We start from the raw sequence: 21,042 nt of genomic DNA on the forward strand, positions 1-21,042 counted from the left end.
TGTGTCTGAACCCACGGCCACCCAAGCAGCTGGCCTCAGGGACAGCTATTCAGGCAGCCCCAGGGACAGCCACTTTGGCTGCTGCTGGAGAAGCTTTGAAGCCAGCTGCTCAGGCAGCCCCGGGGTCAGCCGCACTGGCCACTGTTCGGGCGGCCCTGAGCAGCTGGCTCCGGGGACCGCCTGAGCAGCAGCCCTCAAGGCGGCCGGAGCAGCCGCAGCTCAGCGGCAATGGGCCCAGGGGCAACCGGAGCAGCGGCAGGGGGATGGCCCCGGGGATAGCCAGAGTAGCCATTGGTCAGCAGCCCCTGGAAGCTGTTGCTTCTGGCCGTGGGCCCACTGGACCCCCCTGAGCAGTGCCTCCCCCACAGAGTAGCAGCCCCCCAGGTAAGTTTTATTCAAGGGTATTTATAGTACAAGTCATAGACAGGTCAGGGGTTGTGAATTTTTTTTTTTTTTGTTGCCCCTGACCTGTCCATGACTTCTTTTTACTAAAATACTCATGACTAAATCATAGCCTTATCCATAAGATATATGCTTGTATCAGCCTCTTTTCAATGTTTTCTTCGGTCTTTCATGTATAGCCCGGATTTAATTTGGTCAGGAGTAAATTTTTAAAAAATTGAATCTCACTTTGAAAAAAGGGATATAAATTGCAGGGGAGAAAGGGTTATGAACCCCATAATGCTATGAGACGCTTTCAAAATCTCAAACTCCACCAGGCTGTGACCCTACCCATGGAATAGATAAAGCAGTAAACAGAGATGCATGATGCTGCAGGGCAGGGATAGTTTGAAAGCTTAGAATACACTGAAAATTATGACAGGTTTCAGAGTAGCAGCCATGTTAGTCTGTGTCCGCAAAAAGAAAAGGAGGACTTGTGGAACCTTAGAGACTAACAAATTTATTTGAGCATAAGCTTTCATGAGCTACAGCTCACTTCATCAGATGCATGCAGTGGAAAATACAGTGGGGAGATTTTATATATACAGAGAACATGAAACAATGGGTGATACCATACACACTGTAACGAGAGTGATCAGGTAAGGTGAGCTATTACCAGCAGGAGAGAGGGGAAAAAAACAACCTTTTTGTAGTGATAATCAAGGTGGGCCATTTCCAGCAGTTGACAAGAACGTGTGAGGATTAGTGGGGGGGGGGATAAACATGGGGAAATAGTTTTACTTTGTGTAATGACACATCCACTCACAATCTTTATTCAAGCCTAAATTAAGGGTGTCCAGTTTGCAAATTAATTCCAATTCAGCAGTCTCTCCCTGGAGTCTGTTTTTTGAAGGTTTTTTTTGTTGAAGAATTGCGACTTTTAGGTCTGTAATCGAGTGACCAGAGAGACTGAAGTGTTCTCAGACTGGTTTTTGAATGTTATAATTCTTGATGTCTGATTTGTGTCCATGTATTCTTTTACGTAGAGACTGTCCAGTTTGACCAATGTACATGGCAGAGGGGCATTGCTGGCACATGAAGGAAGATGTACATTATCCCCAAATGTGAAATAGTTATGGGTGAGGACAAAGTCACAATTTCACATTTGGGGACAATGTATACCTTCAAATCAGCGGCACTGCTATGGGTACCTGCATGGTCCCACAGATTCTAATCTCTGAAAGGCACCTCACTGCCTGAACATTGCTTCAAGTGGCCATTGATGCTGCTGACGCTGCCTCATGCTCCCTGGCTACAGCCATCTCGATGAGAGACTCCTCTTGGCTGCAGGCCTCTGGTATCCTAAGAGAGGTGTATTTTTACAAAGGAAGATTTATCCTTAAATGGGTTCAAACTATTTCCCCAGAAAATGGATGATGCCATTCGCACTCTAAAAGACTCCTGTGTGACTCTTCATTCGCTGGAGGTTCTCCATCCCAGTACCAAAGAGGAAACAGTTTAAATCTGTCGTACTACAGAACTTCTTATTAGCAGTGCTTCCAGGACACCTTCAGTAGAAGGTCTGGACCTCCTAGATGTCACCAGACAGTATCATCCATAGCAATCTGTTCTTGTCAGACTTCTTCAACTTCCAAGCAGTTATTCTGACTCTTTGATCAAGGACAGCATGCCAACCATATCTCATCTCCCTCCTTTTGGAAAGCACTATCTTTCTTTTGCAATGGTTGGAAAGAGATTACATTGAACAAATGGGTGCTCAGCACAGTAAAGGAGGGATATGTCATCCAATTTGCCTCCTTCCTCTGCCAACCCACCTTCCCTGTCCCTTTTCAGGGACCCATCTCATATTGCTTCGGAAGCGTGATCTCTTTTGGATTTGGGAGTGATAAAGGAAGATTTCCTTACCAACACAGAGGGAAAGGTTTTTGTTCCCAGTTTTTCCTGATTCCCAAAAAGACAGATCACCTGTATCCCATTCGAGATCTAAGAAAGCTGAACCAATTCACAAGAAAATCAAGCTCAAAATGATCACCCCTGCTTCCATTATCCCTTTCCTGGAAATTAGTATGCTGTTGTTGCCTTGCAGGACATGTACTTTCATGTGGGAATACCTCAGTTCATAGCAGGCAACAACCAGTACCAGTCTGTGGTGCTTCCCTTCAGGTTATTGTCAGCCCCAAGAGTGTTCACCAAGTGCATGACAGTGGTAGCAGCCCATTTTCACCTCCTGTTTCCTTACCTGGTGTGACAGGGTCAGGCTAGATGGCTATAGGCGAGTAATAGAAGGCAGATATATCAGCCTCAGGTTAAGTAGGTCCCTCTTCCCTGGGTAAGGTAACATGAAGGTTCCTGATTGTTCAGGAACCTTCTGGAGACAGTTAAGACAGGCTGATTAGAACACCTGCAGCCAATCAAGAAGCTGCTAGACTCAATTAAGGCAGGCTAATCAGGGCACCTGGGTTTAAAAAGGAGCTCACTTCAGTTTGTGGTGTGCATGTGTGAGGAGTTGGGAGCAAGAGGCAGTAGGAGCTGAGAGTGAGAACGCAGACTGTTGGAGGACTGAGGAGTACAAGCATTATCAGACACCAGGAGGAAGGCTCTATGATGAGGATAAAGAAGGTGTTGGGAGGAGGCCAAGGGGAAGTAGCCCAGGGAGTTGTAGCTGTCGTACAGCTGTTCCAGGAGGCACTCTAGACAGCTGCATTCCACAGGGCCCTGGGCTGGAACCCAGAGTAGAGGGCGGGCCAGGTTCCCCCCAAACCTCCCAACTCCTGGTCGGACACAGGAGGAGTCGACCTACACTGTGAATTCAGAAAAACTGCCAAGCTGAGGGCTGCCGTGAATCTCCAAGATGAGCAAATCCGCCAATAAGCGCAAGACCCACCAAGGTAGAGCAGGAATTTTGTCACACTGGACAATTGGCTAGTTCACAGAAGATCAAGGACCCACATCAAAAACAGCACCCTCGTTATCAGACATCTGTTGTCGAGACCTGAAACGAAATATGGACAAACTGGCATTACAACCAACACAACAAATAACCTTCATAGGAGTGGACCTAGACACAACTGCCATGGCTTACCTCCCTATGGACAATTTCAGTCCATACTGTCTCTGCCTGCCCTTCTCTCTCTCTCTCTCTCTCTCTCTCTCTCTCTCTCTCTCTCAGTCCAGTCTACAGAGAACAGTTCACTTCTACCTACAAGTGCTGCACTGTGTGACCTCGTACACGAACATGACTCGTCATGCTAGAATTCACTTCAGATGTCTGCAGGCCATGTTATATTGACTGAGCAGACATCCACTGGACATGCTGATTAGCATACCTGCAAGAGTGCTTCATTCCCTCAACTGGTGGTTAGACCCTCTCTCTAAATGTATGCAGAGGGGTTCCCTTTCCATCACCAGAACTGGCTGTGACTCTCATAACAGACACATCCACCAAAGGTAGGGGGCCATCTTGATCATTTCAGGCATATCAGGCTTTTTGGTCATCTCGGGAGGTTTCACTCCATATAAATGTGCTGAGTCCATTGAGCTCTTCATCAGGCCTGCAAGATGCTTATGTCCACCATCAGGAATCAGGTGATTCAAGTCCTCACAGACAACACTACTGTTATGTTTTACCTGAAGAGGCAGGCAGGTACAAGATTGCCTCCACAGTGGCAAGAAGTGAGCCACCTCTGGAATCTCTGTTTAAGGAACAATATCTTATTAAAAGCTTTTCACCTTCCAGGGTTGAAGAACGCTATCACAAATTCCCATTGTAATCCTGGCAGACAAGGTACCAGCTTATGCCAAGGCTCTTAGACCTCAACTGAACACTGACAATACATAACCGGAAACCAGTCTGGCTCACCTGTGTGTTTAGCATTTATTAAAATAGATCTTAAGTTTATAAGAATGTGTTTAGAATTTATGAAATGCTTATCGAATGCTGCATGTAGTAATCTCACTTAAAACATCTGTACCCTATGTTATAAGGATATAGTGAGTGTTTGATTACTTACACAATTACAGAAGTTTATGATGCAAACAGGTCAGCAGTTGTAAAATGCTGGCTTCCTACAGAAGGTATTGGGTCCTGCTCACCAAGAAGGACCATTGTAACCAAATGAGCCATTGTGAAACATCAAAGAACAAAGACTTTAATTACTCACCCCAACACCCATGAAGATGTCATGCATGTGGAATTGTCCCATCAGCTTGAATTCTGAGGGAAGGGAATAAAAATCCCTGACCAGAAGAAACTGGAACTCTATGCTTGGACTTCGGGAAGGCAAGATTTCTAAGCATAAGCAAAGGATCCCCAGCTGCTTGGCCTGCAGGACTTTTAGAGCTTCCTTATTATAGAAACCTCTACCACCCTTGGAACCTAAGATTGTAACTAGTTTGTGTGTACGTTTACCTGCTTTAACCTTGTAAATAACTATCTCATTTCTTTTTCTTAAATTAACTAAAGATGTATTGACTATTATAGGATTGGCTACAAGGTAGTTTTTGGTATAGGATCTACAGTGCAATTGACTGGGGGTAAATTACTGGCCCTTTGGGACTGGGAATAACCTGAATATAGTGATTTTTCAGTGTAAGGAACCATCTATCACAAAGGCAAGCTTGCCTGGGTGGCAAGATAGACTGGAGTACCTGATAGGACTGCCTGTGACTCCATGTTAAGGCTGTTATAGTGCTTGAGAAGTTCACACTTGTTACTTGGTTGGTGAAATCTTAATATAGAATTCACAACCTGTTTGGGGTTTGTGCCCTGATTTTAACAGTCTGCCCTGAGATTGGTACCCATGCTTCTGAGCCACTCCAGACAGTTTGACACTCTCGGTAGGGACTTTATCAACCACCACGAGTGGACAATTAGGAAAGACATTCTCCTCCAGATCATTCACTCCAGTGGAGGTACCTGGTAATATATTTATTTGCAACCAGGCTCAATAACAAATGCAGGAGGTTTTGCTCCAGTGCAGGCCACTGCCTGGTCTCCATTACAAATGCCTTTCTCTTTCCCTGGTTGCATCATCTGTTGTGTATGTTCCCTCCTGTTCCTCTCATTCAGACTGTGCTCAGGAAACTGAAGAGGGACAAGGCAACCTTAATTCTCATGGCACTAGCTTGGGAAGATAGTATTGTTTCACAGACCTACATCAGCTCTCCATAACTTTATCCCTAGTTTACCTCCTGTCTCAAAACCAGGACAGGTATCTGCATCCCAGTCTCTAATCACTCCACCTCATGGCATGGATGATTTCTGGTTGAATTCCCACAACACATTTACACTCCCAAGTTCTCAAAGCCATCTTGGTTAGCATTGGGAAGGATTCTATCATAATCACCTATGCAGCAAAATGAAAAGGTTTTTAATTTGGCCGGAATCCTACAAGTTATAACCAAATCATGCTGAGGTTAGACACATACTGGACTACCTACTGCATTTGAAATCCTGTGACCTGTCTGTCAGTTCAGTGAGATTCCACCTGGCTTCCATCTCAGCAATACACCCTCCAATGGATGGGGTTTCTGTCTTTTTCTCATCCCTTGGTCTCTAAAAGGTCTTGGTATTATCCGACCTGGTATCTTCATGGATCTAAATCTGGTGCTGTCCCATTTAATAGGTTGCCCCTTGAAACCACTATTTCAGTTCATTTCATGTTTAATTTTCTGACTCCAATAAGCCTTGCTATAATCTCACTAAAGTTTCTCTTCCACCAAGGTTATCAACTCAGTCCACCAGGCCTCAGTCCACTTCATCAGCTTTCCTGAGCAACATTTCTATAGCCTATATCTGCAAAGCAGCAATGTGGTCGTCTGTACAAAGCATCTCCAGACACTACGTCATTACTCATGCTTCCTGAGATGACACCAACTTTGGTAAATCAGTGCTGCAGTCTCTATTTTAAAAAAAAGGAGGACTTGTGGCACCTTAGAGACTAACAAATTTATTTGAGCATAAGCTTTCATGAGCTGCAGCTCACAAAAGCTTATGCTCAAATTTGTTAGTCCCTAAGGTGCCACAAGTACTCCTTTTTCTTTTTGCGGATACAGACTGACATAGCTACTGCTCTGAAACCAGTCTCTATTTAAGTAACCCGAAAGTCCTGCCATTTGTAAGGGAACTAGCTAGTGAGTCACCTACAGTGGGACAATATGGCACACTATTACTCAAAGGAGAAAAATCCTTCCACCTTTCCCACTACTTTGAGCATTGTATAGACAGTGATGCAAAGGAATGAAGATGAAGGCAGTGACCATGCCCCTTGTATTCCCTCAGCTTAGTACATGAGGAGACCAGGCGTGCATGAGCTGCTTAGTGGTACTGTTGGCAAAAGTCTTGGCATCAAGTGCATTGGGCGCACATACACCTACAGTAGAATGTGTACGTGCACAACACTTGATGAAGAACAAAAATTACTATAAAGTTAAGTAGCCATTTTATTTGAAATTTGGAAGTTTTTTTTACTATTGCCTTTATTTACTCCAATAATGTTGTTCTTGCTGTATGAAGTGGCTGTCATTAGTTCTTAGCACCTAATTTACAGATGTGTATGTGACCAAAGCTTATTTGCCAACTCTTTGGAGATAAGTAGCTATTTTTAACAATACCGAAGTCCTTTTGTGGGCAACAGATGATGTTGACAAGTTTATCGCTATTTTCCATACACTTGTGCCAAACACATTTATTACGGCGTTTACAAAAGGAATTCATATTGTAGACATTGCTACTCCTTTAATAACATGAACAGTTCACCTGTCATCTTTCCAGTATTGGTCTCACATAACTACATGTGTTGTTTTTTAAACCAATAGGCCATTTAAACAACAAAAGGACATATTACAGTATATGCTTATGAAGTTCTACATGATGGTACCACTTTTCAAGTCAGCTACTCAAAACTCAGATAATTAATGTAGGCAAAGCTCTCCCTGATTTAGGCTATATCATTTTTATTTTATGTTCAATGTGGGAGATGTACACACAAACAATAGGCTGTGGGGGGGGGGGGTTTTCATCCATTCTCCTAGTGACATTATTGATGCTTGATTCTCTTAGGATACTTTCAGGTGGATGCCAGATGTTTTATTTTTAAAATGTAACTTTAATTGCAAACTCTTTGTCACATCTCGCCTTCACCCTCTCATAATTCTGTAGGCAAAGTGCAGTATCGTTGAATACAAGCATTATGAAATCAGCTCTGAACACACGTTTTTCCCCAATTTGTTTAAACCTAAGTCTTGCTTCTGCAAAAAAATTTAAAAAAAAATTTTGTTCTTCATATAACAAGATTTCTGTTTCTCCCCAAAGAAAAAAGATGCTCTTTCACCAGTACTAGTTAGCCTCACTTACGGAGAAAGAATTATCTTGTAGTTAAGGTATAGGGCTGGATTCAGGAGACCTAGGCCCTGATTCCCCTATCACACATATTTTAACCCAGTGTAATGGCTGTCATTCCAGTGGACTTATTCCTAATTTACACTAATACAAATGAGAAGAGAATCAGGTGCCTGGGTGGAATTCTTGGCTCTGCCACAAGATGCTTCTTTTATCATGGGCTGGTCACTTGATTTCTCTGTGACTCATCATAAAATGTGTGATAATTCTCACTTACAATATCTCAGAAGGGCTGTGTGTACTATAATACATGTTTGTAAATGTCTTTGAGCTACTTGGGTGGAAGGCTTGGTGCAAGTGCAAAGAACTATTTTATTATAAAATTTCTGAATCTAGCCAGATTTTACTGCTGCATATTAGCACAACTTGTGGAGAAATAGTTGCATGACAAGTCTTTAAAGGCAAGCTAAGAAAGTTCACACAGATGTTTAAACATAGTTTTATATTTTACTATTTTACCAATATAAAATTAGGTTATACATTGCCACAGGTCTGTTAAAGATACTTCTTGTTAATGAGTCATGACTGATATCTTCATTCAAACTCTTAACGTGAACCAGGTTATGAGAAGAAACCGTATTGCAGTGTCTGACTACACTTCGGATCCTCTGGCGACTAAGCTGCATAACACACTATTCTAACTGAGATCATCGTGACAGAAGCCTCTGTCTTTCAGAATACAGGGAAACCTGTCACAAGCAACACCCTACCGGGGTCTAGTTTATATAAAACTATTTATACACAAAACTAGACCCTCAAGTAGTATGCGTGTGTATAGATATATAGAGGGATATATGAGAATCAATTGCTTGAGGGGGTAGCCATTTTATACCTTCTTCCTTTTTTTCTCCTCTTCTCCCCCCCCATCCATTTTTCTCCTCCATTTTTCATTTTCTCTTTCCTCCTTCCATATGCCTTGCATTTTTTAATGTCCCCGCTTTCTTCCTTCCTGTAATTGTATCTGTGCTAGTGCAGATAGCATTCCCCCAGTAGCACCCACAGAAGCAGTGTGAAATACATGGTCCTGGTCAGTTTTGTCCTTTGCTAGTGCTGAGCCATTGGGGAAGGCTGGTGTAGGAGCAGAAAAGGTGTTACTTTTCATTGTTTGTGGGAGGGCTCTCCTGAAATGGAAAGGAAACAGTGTCTCCTTCTCCCAACATCTGTGCTACTCCTGGACATGTGCATCTCCCAAGACCCCGCAATAGGAGAGGGTGAAATTGACTGGGAAAGCATTTTGTATAAGAACAGCTCTACAAGTGCAAGTATCTACAAGTATTTACCAACAGCAGAATTTTGTACCATATTAATTTGCCTACCTAGCTAGAAAGGGATGAACATTTACTCCAGGTAAAAACAAAGAAACAAAATACAGTGATAATTTAAAACAGTTTAAGATTGGAGTATTTCCTGTCACACTCACCAAACAGAAAACTTTAAAAACAAAAAATCCCACCACAACCACACTGAATACTATTTTATAGAATTTCTATTATAAGTAACAACCTCGATGCTGAACGCTTAATTGGGGTTAATGACCAGCTGGGTGATAATGGCCAGTGACTCTGCTGACTGTGTTATTTATGCTTCAGTATAAGATAAATGAACCTTGTAAAGTACATTGGACAATCCAGTTGACTAATGCGGTATGTATTAATGATACATTTTTGATTAACAGCTTGAGTAGTTGCTCGTATAATGAGAATGAGCAAGTCTGATGCTTTGGAGAAAAGAGGGGGTTTTTTTTGTTTATGCTTCCAATAATTAGAGTAACTTTCAGAATAAATGAAAAAATATTAGATTCATGGCACAGTCACAGAGGCTGATATGCTTAATTCCTTTGAATTAACAAATTCTTTAGGGAAAACATTTTAAGATAATTATTTAATCAACAGGGAAAAGAGAGCCTCTCATAACTTATCTATTTCTACTGTCAATTATATGATTATTTAAACAGTATTTTAAATTAATACAGCACTATTCTTCCAGAAGGATCACAAAATGCTTTATGACTATACATACAGCTCCACTGAAATACAGCTATCTCTGAGTGGAGGATAACAGCCAGGTAGCCAGCACTCCACACAATAATAGGCTGAGGGTAAACTTTGGCCAAGGATTTTGGGTCAAATCTGAAAAGCACCACAGCATCTTTATTATCCTAAAGAATGGGAAGAATCTTGGTTTTTAAGGTCTTCCCTTCTTCTCCCCCCAACCCCCAGGAAATAAATAAATAAAACCCCAAACACCTGCAAATTGCTTAAAATTAATTATACTAAGCATGGCAGGATGACAACTCAATAGAACCAGTAGGCACTGGAACCTTTGGATTCAGTGACGCTGGGTGTTCCAAACCTGATGCTTAGATGATTAAGCCCATCCCCTTCACCTTTTCTTTTTCACAAAGACACTCAATGCGTGAGAGTTAGAGTATGCATTTGAGTTTGAGAGAAGTTGAATTGAATTAATTAACAAAGCAGATAGAGAACTATTTTAACATTCTATGGAATAAGAATTTGGATGTTCACTCTGATAACTTGCTTGTTTATAAATCAGTAGGAAATAAGACCAACTATTATTCAATTGTGCTTCCTTTTTAATCAGTTATAGTTTTACAAGGGTGCAATGGAAAGAGGACCACAGAGATACAGTAATTTATATTTTGTACTTCATACTTTCTGAAGCAAGCTCCATTGTTTTGTGTCTCTTCTCTTCTTGTCTGTACATTCTGTATCACCATCTGTCGTGCTTCATGATAACATGAGGTTTCCAAAAGGTTTCTGCAGGTTTGACACATAATACAATGTATCATGTTAGTAAAATAATAAGTAGCAATTTACAGGAAGCTTAGCGCACATTATTATTGTCAGTTCATGTTATCACTTTTTATAATACAGCATTTCCCAAAGACGTGTCCTTTTTTCTCCAGAGTCTCAGCTTTCAGGGATAGCCTGTTACAGTTGTGGAAGAAACCTTCCAAACATGACCCAGCTGTAACTGATGCAGTATCATCTGTCTGAAATTGCAGAGAGCCTTGAACGATAAAGGTGAGGTGAGCACAGTCCCTTTCATGTTTATGGCTGCTAACTTAGCTGCCAATGATATTTTCAGTGTCAGTGTTGCTCACTGATTCATTTCTAATCAAAGCATGAAAGAAAGGAAAGGAAGCATCAAGAATATGAAGAGCTATACCAGTAATTCTCAAAGTACAGGGGACACCTTCCAACAAAATATTTGCAGGGAGCTTGGTTCAGGCCTAGGTCTACTCTGCTCTTGTGATGACTGTGAAGGTACCTGTGTTTCACCACAATCTGCCTCAATGTTTCTATTGCATAGTAAGGCTGCTGGGAGGCAACATACGGAAGGCAACGAGGTGGTGTGGAACAGCTATTTTATTCTTAACACTGAAGTTGTGCTGGGTCAGAGTTGTAACTAGGCATTTTAGCACCCTGGGCAAGAAGCATATTTGCTCCCCTCACTGTTTTTTTTTTTTTTTAAGATGATATGAGTTAGGATATTATAGAGTAATAATAATGCATTTATTTTTGCATACATTACATAGACAAAAGCTATTGTATGATTCTTTTATGTGCCACATTAATTTTCAAACAATCCTTTAACATCCCTATAGTAATCCTCCTATATATCCTTTAAGTAAACTCATTGATAGGTACTAAAAAAAATAGACTGAAAATAATGGTAACATAAATATGGATACTGCAATGATTTAATGGCATGAAACACATTCAGAAAGACGGACATAAAATTGCATTTGTTTATTTAAAAAAAAAAAGTGATACAGCCACCTCTCTTAATGACTCAGCGGAGAATAAATAGGACTCAAGAGTAAGCAAAGAATTACCAACATAGCATCTGACTCTGTATAAGCAGAAGCCACTCTTTCTCTCGCTTTTATATGAGGGAAACAGCCATACTGGGAGGGAAGGGGGGGGTGCGGGAAGAAAGGTGGTAAGATTTCTGGTTTTTACCTTTTTGCATTGTGATTTTATTTTTCTAAGAAGAGTATTGATTATTGTTTGCGTCCTGCTACAATATTATGGTTGGCTTATACCTGATCATTTCCCCTGCTGAATCCTGCCAAGCAAATTTTGGTTATGCCCCTTTTAATTATAGCAGCATGACTTATTTGTATATGGCCAGTGTGGGAAGTCTCATTCAGTTGGGAAAGTTATGTTGTGACAGCTGATAAGAGGCAGGACGCATCTTGGCAGGAAGTTAGACTAAATGACCCTTGCAGTCTCTTCTGACCCTATGGTTCTATGTTTGACTTCTGGCCGGAGAAGGCCCCTGACACCTATGTGGAGACAGAAGAAAGTATATGGCTGTGGTGATTGTGAAATTAAGGGTATGCTATGCTATAGTGCCCATACCATGGTTATAATGGCTAGATGGATATATTGAGGTAATTGCCCCGGTCTCATTGAGAATGGTATTAGGAACAGACCTGCTGGGTCACAGCCCAGAATGCTACAAGCACAGGTCACATGGACATGTTTCTTCGCCAGTGCATATCTCACCAGCAGCCCCAATCCAGATCTGCACCCAGTGTAGATTTCCCTGTCTGTCTCTTCACCAGTACTGTGAATGGCCTGTATTTTACCTGTCTGGGCACAACTGAAAATTGTCCTTAACTCAGAATTAGAGGCCTTTCAAAAGAAAAGCCAAAGTGTGGTCAGCATTCTGGGCCAGTCTGCGCTGAAGGTGTCAATTCCCTGATGTGTGAGTGAACCTTGCTGGCCAGTTAATGGAGCATTGTAACAATGGGTCAAAGGGAGACTCCTTATTTTGTTCTGTGTAATAACGATTGAATAAGGCTGGGGCAGCAACAGGTAAGTGTAGGTCCCAGTAACAGGAAAACACAGCTAAAGGAAGGAACAGGGTGTGTTTTACCCCTTAGTGAGTGTTGACTGAAAAAGCATGTTTTACTTGTGCAGTGTTTACTTTCTTTGTTTCTACTGTTGTTTCTTTTGACTGTAAATCATAAGCAGCCCAGGATATCTCCATTTTTCTTGACTGAACACTTCCTCCTAAGCATGGAAGCCTGTTCCCTCCCCCCCCCCGGCTGCAGATTTTAGCAAACAGGGCAGATGGCTCATGCCAACGGGGTAACTGTTACCCCCTTTACCCCTCCCTGGGCTGGGGCTTTGCTGTCTGCCTTCACCTGGCAGCGCCTCACCCAGCTCTTATCCCCACCCCCCAGTTTTGCTTCTTGACCCTTCCCCTGCCCCTGCCTCCAGCTGTTTGAAACTATCCAACACTCAGTCAGTTTTTGCCCCCTGCTCAGACTCTGCTCATCCTTTCCCAATTTGCCCCCTTTAACTTTTTTAATCCCCGGCAAGGGCAGCAACTTCAGCAGATGTACTGAGTAATGAGCATGCTCATAGGAGCCAATTAGCACTCAATGCCCTGTTGGAGTCCTAGTGCCATAGAGCCTGTTCCTGGGGGGTCACTAGGCCCGCAATCCTGCTGGGAGTGAGGGGGTCTAAGCACCCTGGGCTCCCCTTGCGCCTGATCCTGCAGTGTGGGGGATGACTGTGCTGGGCCCGATCCTGCATGCCACCTCTTTTTTTGCACTCCTGGCAGTTCTGCATCCTGGGCATCTGCCCTGCTCACTCCACACTCCTTATGGCCCTGTGTAGGGTTTTCAGGCATAGACTTGATATAGCAGATAAATGTGTCTAAAAATGGTTGGAGGGGTTACTTGACATATATATATATATATTTTTTTTTTTTTGACTGAGCTCTTGTAAAATCTCTGGATTATCCTTCAACTAGCCAATGAGTTCTTGGGGAAGATTTTCAGAGGTGCACTGGAAGTTAGGTGCACAACTCCCATTGACTTTCAGTAGGAGTTGAGTACCTTACTGCTATTTGTGCTTTTGAGAATCACCCTTGCTGCCACCACCACCAGTGCTGCATTGTCTTGCGACAGATATAACTCTCCTCAACAGGTCTTCCTAAATTTAAAATGTATAGAAACTTCCTAGTTCAAGAACAGATTGATTTACATATGGCCTGATCCAGTGCCCCTTTGTCAATAGAAAGAGTCCTATTGACTTCAGTGGGCATTGGATCTGGCCCATGTTGAAAAAAGATAAGTTTGAGCCACGAAGTTTGGATCCAAATGCAAACTTCTACAAAGTTTTGGGGTACTCAGATCCAAGGAGTCATTCCTGCTACCAATATTGACATGTAACCCTCTGAAGTGAAAGTAAGGCAAACCAGATTGTATTGATATTATTAGACATACATATGAACTTTGCTACATTTTATATTTCTGATTTTTTTTAAATCAAATCCCAATTCCCTTCCATTTTCCAGTATGATCAGACTTACTTTTCTGCCTTTTACAGACCTCAAAATAAATATAGAACTACAATCCTCCTCTAACGATTAACTTTTATTGTAGAAGTTTGGGGTTACAATAGTACTTCATCCAGCTATTTTCTTGCTTTTTAAAATTGGCTTGGCATGTGGTATTCTGGGGTTTTCTGAACCCAAAACTTTTGATAACTTTTACTCTTTGCAAAGCGCTGGCAGGAAATAAATCAGTGAGGACAAGACCATCTGCTGGATAGATGGTTGATACAAGCAGGATAACACAAGTGTTCTTATTAAATGTATGCTTTTTTTTAGTCTCAAGCACCTACACATGTCCACAACAGGTTAGTAAAACACTCCAACCCCCCACATTTACCAAGGTCTGGAGTGGTTTTTGAGTGGTACAGCGGCAGCCTTCCAATGACCAATCTTGTGTCTTCCCAAGGGGACCCTCAGATGCATCCAGGGGGAGAATGCTGAAGAGTCCAACTGCCACAAACTTTCTTCCCTTATTTATTCGTTAGTATTACAATGACATGTCAAAGAAAACTTGTTAAGCAACCAATTTCAAAGGTTAAGCAAGAGGTTTAATTTTGATTATCAATTAGCCAGATGTGTTTTTGCAATCTGCAAACCTTGAGGCCCTGACAAACACAGCCTGGAGGGCAAACATAGACAAGCTTCCTTTCCCTCCCTCCCCACCAAAAAACCCCCATACCTCAGCAATTTCAACAGAGATCTTATCAAGAGGGGTGGGGTCAGACTGCCCTCTCTTGTGGTCGCCCAAACCCTCTCCTCTCCTGACTTTTCTTCATGCTAAGACTGCTGCTCAGGCCCACTAAAGACTTCCTAGTTTGATTGCTTTTTGCAATAAACAGTAGTGATCCAGGCACTTTACTGGTCCTCTAAGATCTTCCTGTACAGTGTCTCAGTTGTGAAATACACAAATAACTACCTCCTCTGCTATTGTCCTACTCATATTTCTTGCTGTCCAACATTGTTTTTTAAGCGAATCATAGCCGAATCCCACAAAATTAAACATTACATAGTAATTACTAGAAAATCTACTGATACAATAATGTTATTAAAGTCCTCTTACTTGATTGTCTATTTAAATCTTTCAAACATTACTTTAGATACGCAGTTGCACAGAAAAGCCTGTCCTTGTTATTTTGATAACTGAATAATGATACCTCTTTTCTACAGTAGTTTTCATCAGCAGATCTCAAAGTGCTTTACAAAGGAGGGCAACGTTATTGGCTTCATTTTTACAGATGGGGAAATTGAGGCACAGGGTGGTGAGGTGACTTGTCCAACTGTTTTATGCCAATTTTGTGACTAGTTCATAATACATAATACGAATATTTACTGCTTTTCCTCTCTGATACACATAGTATTTATACGCGGATACAATTATCACTTTCTACATTCGGTGTGCCTTAGAAACATTAAATAACTAATCCTTTCAATGCCCCTGCGTCATAGGTAAGAATTACGAGTCCTGTTTTACAGATGGGGAAACTGAGGCAGGATGTTTTATATAATAGTTTCCCATTTGCAAGGCACATAACTCGGAGAACTCACCCTCAAGGAGTTTTGTCATAATCATTCCATTAGAAAGGGGCTGGGAGGAATAGACTCAGTAAGCTTGGCTTCTTAAACCAGCGGTTATCCTGAGACACATATGGCTCTTTAAATTCCCACAGAAGTCCATTGCCTCTGTACGGTTGTTCTGTTGGACCTTCTTCCCCCACCTTTTGTGGTACACTTGCCAATGGTAGCATAGCTGATTCTAGTACCTCTCCGGTTGCATAGTAGTAACTGTCGAAGAATTCAGTGCTGCTTGAAGCAGCATTGACTCTCAATCACAGTTCTGATAGAAAATCTGTGGGGAGTGTGCCATGGATTGTGCCCAGTCCTTTTCAGAGTCTATTGAGGAATTTTGGAGAATTGGAGAGAAAGAGAGGAGCATGTTGAAGAGCCATCACTCCCACTTCTCTTCTTTCTATCACTTCACTTTCCTCCTCCTGCAAGGGTGCTTTCTGATAAGTTTGACTCCTTTATTTCTGGAAGCAAAGGGAGGGATCGTAAGACTCTCTGTGACTGGCTGATGGACATATAAAGTTTTAATGTTAGCAGAGGTGAGACAGGAACTCAGGCATTCGTGTCATGCAGGGCCACTCTCGGATCTCTTGACAACATCTTCTCTTCCCAATATAATCATGGCTGCCCAGTGAAAAATATTGATATCTCTGTAATCTTCCTTTTATGCTGCTGTAGGATCAAAATATCTGTGCAATACCTGATTTTCACTGGATGGACCAAAGCAAACTTTGCTATATCAAAACGATTGTAAGATCTGTTTTAAATGTACTCTCCATCATAGTTAATGGACGATTGTCAGGTTGCAATATCCACATTTAAAAGAACAACCCTTGGGGGAAAAACAACGGCCTTTTAAAATGTATCTTTGTATCTCTCCACAAGCAATAGCTCAGTAAATTTTATCAGTAAGTTGAACTTCCAGTTGGGATGAACCACAATAAATGGTGGTTTGCCATTGATTTCACTGGGGCCAGGTATATGTCTGTCATACGCATATTTTAATTTTTTACTTATGTATTTATTTTTGCTTGTTTTGCAGATCGCCCATGGATCTGGAATATTCCTTATACCAAAGCACCCGATACACATGGAAACATGTGGGTTCCATCATAAAAGCTTCAAACCTACTGTGAGATTTCGGCATCTGACACAGCCTCCTACCATAGCTGTGAGACTAACTATTTCTGATTTTCAGATGTGGAGTTGTGCACTGGATAACTAGCTTCTTATTATGTCACATGTCAATAATATTGAGACATTGTTTGGGGGAGGAGAGGAAGGGAGAATCCTTGGAGAATATATAGCCATACTGATCTTTATGGACTTCCTAAAAATATAACACTGTAATTTTAAAATACTGTTTTATATACTCTTCTTATTGTAGTGGTCATTGCATTTTGGAAGGTGTTAAAATGACAATGTAAGCTATGTTCAGAGGTTCCCACTGTTTTTAGCCAGAATATATTCACATCTGTTAGTATTCTTTTGGATTGTTTTGGGGCCCCTCTTGATCACAGGAAGAGATTTGTAGTTACATTTTGAAGTTATAAGTGAATAAAAGGCAATTTTGTTACATTTTTCATCAACATGAAACCAACCCTTTGCTTTCACCTCTTTGGTAATTACTATCCTCTCCTTTGAGAGCTTAACAGAGTTCAATTCATTTCATCCCCATTTCTTCTCCAAAGCCCAAATCCTGTCCAAAAAACTCATTGTAAGTAGCTGGACTTGAGTGCCAGGGAGCTACATGAGGCTATGAGGTCACATGCATCAGAGCTGCTCTGCAATTGCTACTTCAGTCTAAAAGCCCAACAGTACAGTTTTCAGAGTAGCAGCCGTGTTGGTCTGTATCTGCAAAAAGAACAGGAGTCCTTGTAGCACCTTAGAGGCTAACAAATTTATTTGACCATAAGCTTTCGTGGGCTACGGCCCACTTCATCAGATGCATAGAATGGAATATACGGTAAGAAGATATATATACGTACAGAGAACATGAAAAGGTGGAAGTAGCCATACCAACTGTAAGAGGCTAATTAATTAAGATGAGCTATTATCAGCAGGAGAAAAAAACTTTTTTGTAGTGATAATCAAGATGGCCCATTTAGACAGTTGACAAGAAGGTGTGAGGATACTTAACATGGGGAAATAGATTCAATATGTGTAATGACCCATCCACTCCCAGTCTCTATTGAAACCAGGTTAATGGTATCTAGTTTGCATATTAATTCAAGCTCAGTAGTTTCTCATTGGAGTCTGTTTGTTTTTGAAGCTTTTCTGTTGCAAAATTGCCATCTTTAAGTCTGTTACTGAGTGACCAGAGAGGTTGTACTGTTCTCCTACCGGTTTTTGAATGTTATGATGCCTGATGTAAGATTTGTGTCCATTTATTCTTTTGTGTAGAGACTGTCCGGTTTGGCCAGTGTACATGGCAGAGGGGCATCTATCACATTGGTAGATGTGCAGGTGAACGAGCCCTGATGGCATCCTGTCCTCCTTGCCCTTTCTATTGTCTTGCTTCTCCTTCATTATTCTCAACGTCATTCTGTGATGTATTAGCAGTAGTATTGTAAGCAAGACACAAGAAGTAATTCTTCCTCTCTATTCCACATTGATTAGGCCTCAACTGGAGTATTTCTGGATGCCAAATTTCAGGAAAGATGTGGACAAATTGGAGAAAGTCCAGAGAAGAGCAACAAAAATGATGAAAGGTCTAGAAAACATGACCTATGAGGGAAGATTGAAAAAAATTGGGTTTATTTAGTCTGGAAAAGAGAAGAATGAGAGGGGACATAAGTTTTCAAGTACATAAGATTGTTACGAGGAGGGAAAAAAATTGTTCTCCTTAACCTCTGAGGTTAGGACACAAAGCAAATGGGTTTACATTGTAGCAATGGTGGTTTAGGTTGGACATTAAGAAAAACTTCCTCACTATCAGGGTGATTAATCACTGAAATTGCCCAGGGATGTTGTGGAATCTCCATCATTGGAGATTTTTAAAAGCAGATTAGACAAATACCATCAGAGATGGTCTAGATAATATTTATCCTGCCATGAGTGCAGAGGATTGGACTAGATGACCTCTCGAGATCTCTTCCAGTCCTATGATTCTATGTCCTGTCCTGTGGACTCTGTAAGCTCCTTGGAGCCATTATGGCACCCTCTCTGTGCTGTTTTGGATGCCAATGAAAATAATGTCATTTAGGTGCAGGGGGAAGAACTGCACTGGCCAGACCCTTTGAGAGGTGGCTACACAGTGGTGGGAATATCTGCTATAAGCTATGTCTATACCACAAAAATTGCCTGTTGCTGCTGATTGCTGCTAGCAATGGATGCACTTGAACTGGTTCAGATGCAGGCATAGCCTGGGAGAAAGCATGGTTAACACGTACTCAGAGCTGTTAGGAATAAAATATGCTCAACTCCTGATAGCTTTGAAGCACATTCTCTGAAACTGCTCTGAGCACAGTTTGTCCTGGATCTGCACTTGAGGTTGGGTACAGTTGTGCCCGCTGCTGATAACCTGTTGTCAGCAATGCATAATTCCTGCAGTGCGATCATAGCTTTCACTGCCACTCCCTTCTGCAGAGTCTTTCACAGTTTTTTGTTCTCCACTGTGCACAATGGAGAGAGGGATGTAGGTGTTAAGATCAAGGATCTTGTCCCACAGATCTATTCTCCAGGGCCAAATTGAAGTCAGAGGGATGCCCCATTGTGCATACAAGATTTTGACCCTTTTTGAACTAGAATTTGACCACTTAAAACTCATTTAATGTCCCTAATAAATATTTTCTATGTATCCTATTCTGAGAGTTCTGCAACTAAATTACCCCCGAGCAAGGAGCAATACATTTGTTGTGCTGCCCCTGGAGAAAGCTAAAAGACAGATCATGATTCAGAGAGTCACAACCTGCCTTCCAGATACCCCCTTGCTCTGAGGGGAAAGTACCTTGCGTCAAGTCCATAAATGGTAGAGGGTAATTCTCCCCTGCCCTGGTACACAGGCATAGCTAAAACAGACAAAAATATAGCATTTGAAGTTGAAACATTCCTATCCAATTTGTAATTTCTTATTTCTACTTGCAGTCAATTGAGAAAGAATTAAAAAATGGCACAATCTGTCTCTAAGCTAATTTTATCTGTATGCGGTGACTTGACACTTCCACTATTGGGCCTTTGGAACTACAGATATGACTTCAGAGGGGTCATTATGTACTAATGGCTTATGACATCCAAAAAGGAAATGCAAAGTGACAGATGGTGTATATTGCTGTAATAACTCTGCCGTATGATTGTTTCCCTCGTCTGTTCTTAACTAAATACTGTCACTGAGTCAATTACATTCACTATATACCAAAAGTTAGGACTGGTTAACATGGAAACAAACTAATTTATATAAGTAATTGAACTACGGATTTACAGATAAAGAAGTTATTAAAATGGACTTTGATCAGTGTCTGGCTTCAATTTTAATTCTGAAAAGTTAATAACGGAACAGCAGGGTCTTTCCATAGTAAGTCTCTGGTTTTAAAGATGACCTTGAATGTGTAGTTATAGCCAGTAAACCAGTATATTTTTTTTTTTAAAAGCCACTTGTATATTCTAAGTCCTATCTGCTTACTTTGCTGACTAGATTGTTCTAATTTAACTTAAACTACTGTTTTACTTGAGTTAGCCCTGCAGAGCCAACACAACTTGCAGCGAGTGAATTAGATTCTAGTCTGATTCATACATCAACAGAATTGTTGTCTAAGTTCCATATGTTTAATCTTTACTTCTTACAAAATCCGTGCTAGAAAGAATCCAGTTTCACTCTCATATTTCATGTTGAGTTTGCAGAGATGGAGGTCAGGAAAAAGTCTTGTAAATAGAGCAGATTTGCTCTGAAAATCATTGAGACATAATAAACAAGAAATCTTACACAAAAAAACCATCACACCCAAAACAAAACCCCAGAATGATTACTTACCTGTTCTGTAGCTGCTGTTCTTTGAGATGTGTGTGCAGATATGTATTACACTTAGGTGTGCTCCAGGGGTGAAAGTAAGTCGAGTGACTTACCGGTTCTCTGGGACCAGCTCTGGCCCGCAGAAGGGGCAGGGCCTAGGGCAGAAGGGGCGGGGTGGAGGGGATCAGAGCCAGCCCCAGCCCACCCTGTAAGGTAAGTGCCCCCCCTCCCCACCAGGGTAGCAGTAGCAGCCTGGGGCTCTGGGGGCTATTTAAAGGGCCCGGGACTCCCCTCTTCTACCGCCCTGGCCCTTTAAATATCCCCTGGAGCCCCCGCTCCACAGGGCTCCGGG

General features: G+C 41.6%; 1 protein-coding gene across 3 annotated transcripts in view; it reads left to right on the top strand.

Moving 5' to 3' along the window:
* Window positions 1-20,197, top strand: part of TDP1 (tyrosyl-DNA phosphodiesterase 1) — a 131,143-nt gene extending 110,946 nt beyond the window's left edge. The window contains exons 16-17 of one of the 3 annotated variants that reach the window (XR_005293668.2): window positions 10,728-10,850; window positions 16,785-17,331. Coding sequence is in view for 1 of the 3 variants with exons in the window: in XM_038406931.2 (XP_038262859.1) it covers window positions 16,785-16,858 (74 nt within the window). In the remaining 2 variants the exon portion in view is untranslated. Of the gene's footprint in view, window positions 1-10,727; window positions 10,851-16,784 lie in introns of all 3 variants that reach the window. The other 2 variants (XR_005293667.2, XM_038406931.2) reach the window with 2 other exon arrangements.
* The last annotated feature ends 845 nt before the right edge of the window (window positions 20,198-21,042 follow it).

This window comes from Dermochelys coriacea, chromosome 6 (genome assembly GCF_009764565.3).
Source record: "Dermochelys coriacea isolate rDerCor1 chromosome 6, rDerCor1.pri.v4, whole genome shotgun sequence".
In the NCBI taxonomy this organism is placed as follows: Eukaryota; Metazoa; Chordata; order Testudines; family Dermochelyidae; genus Dermochelys; species Dermochelys coriacea.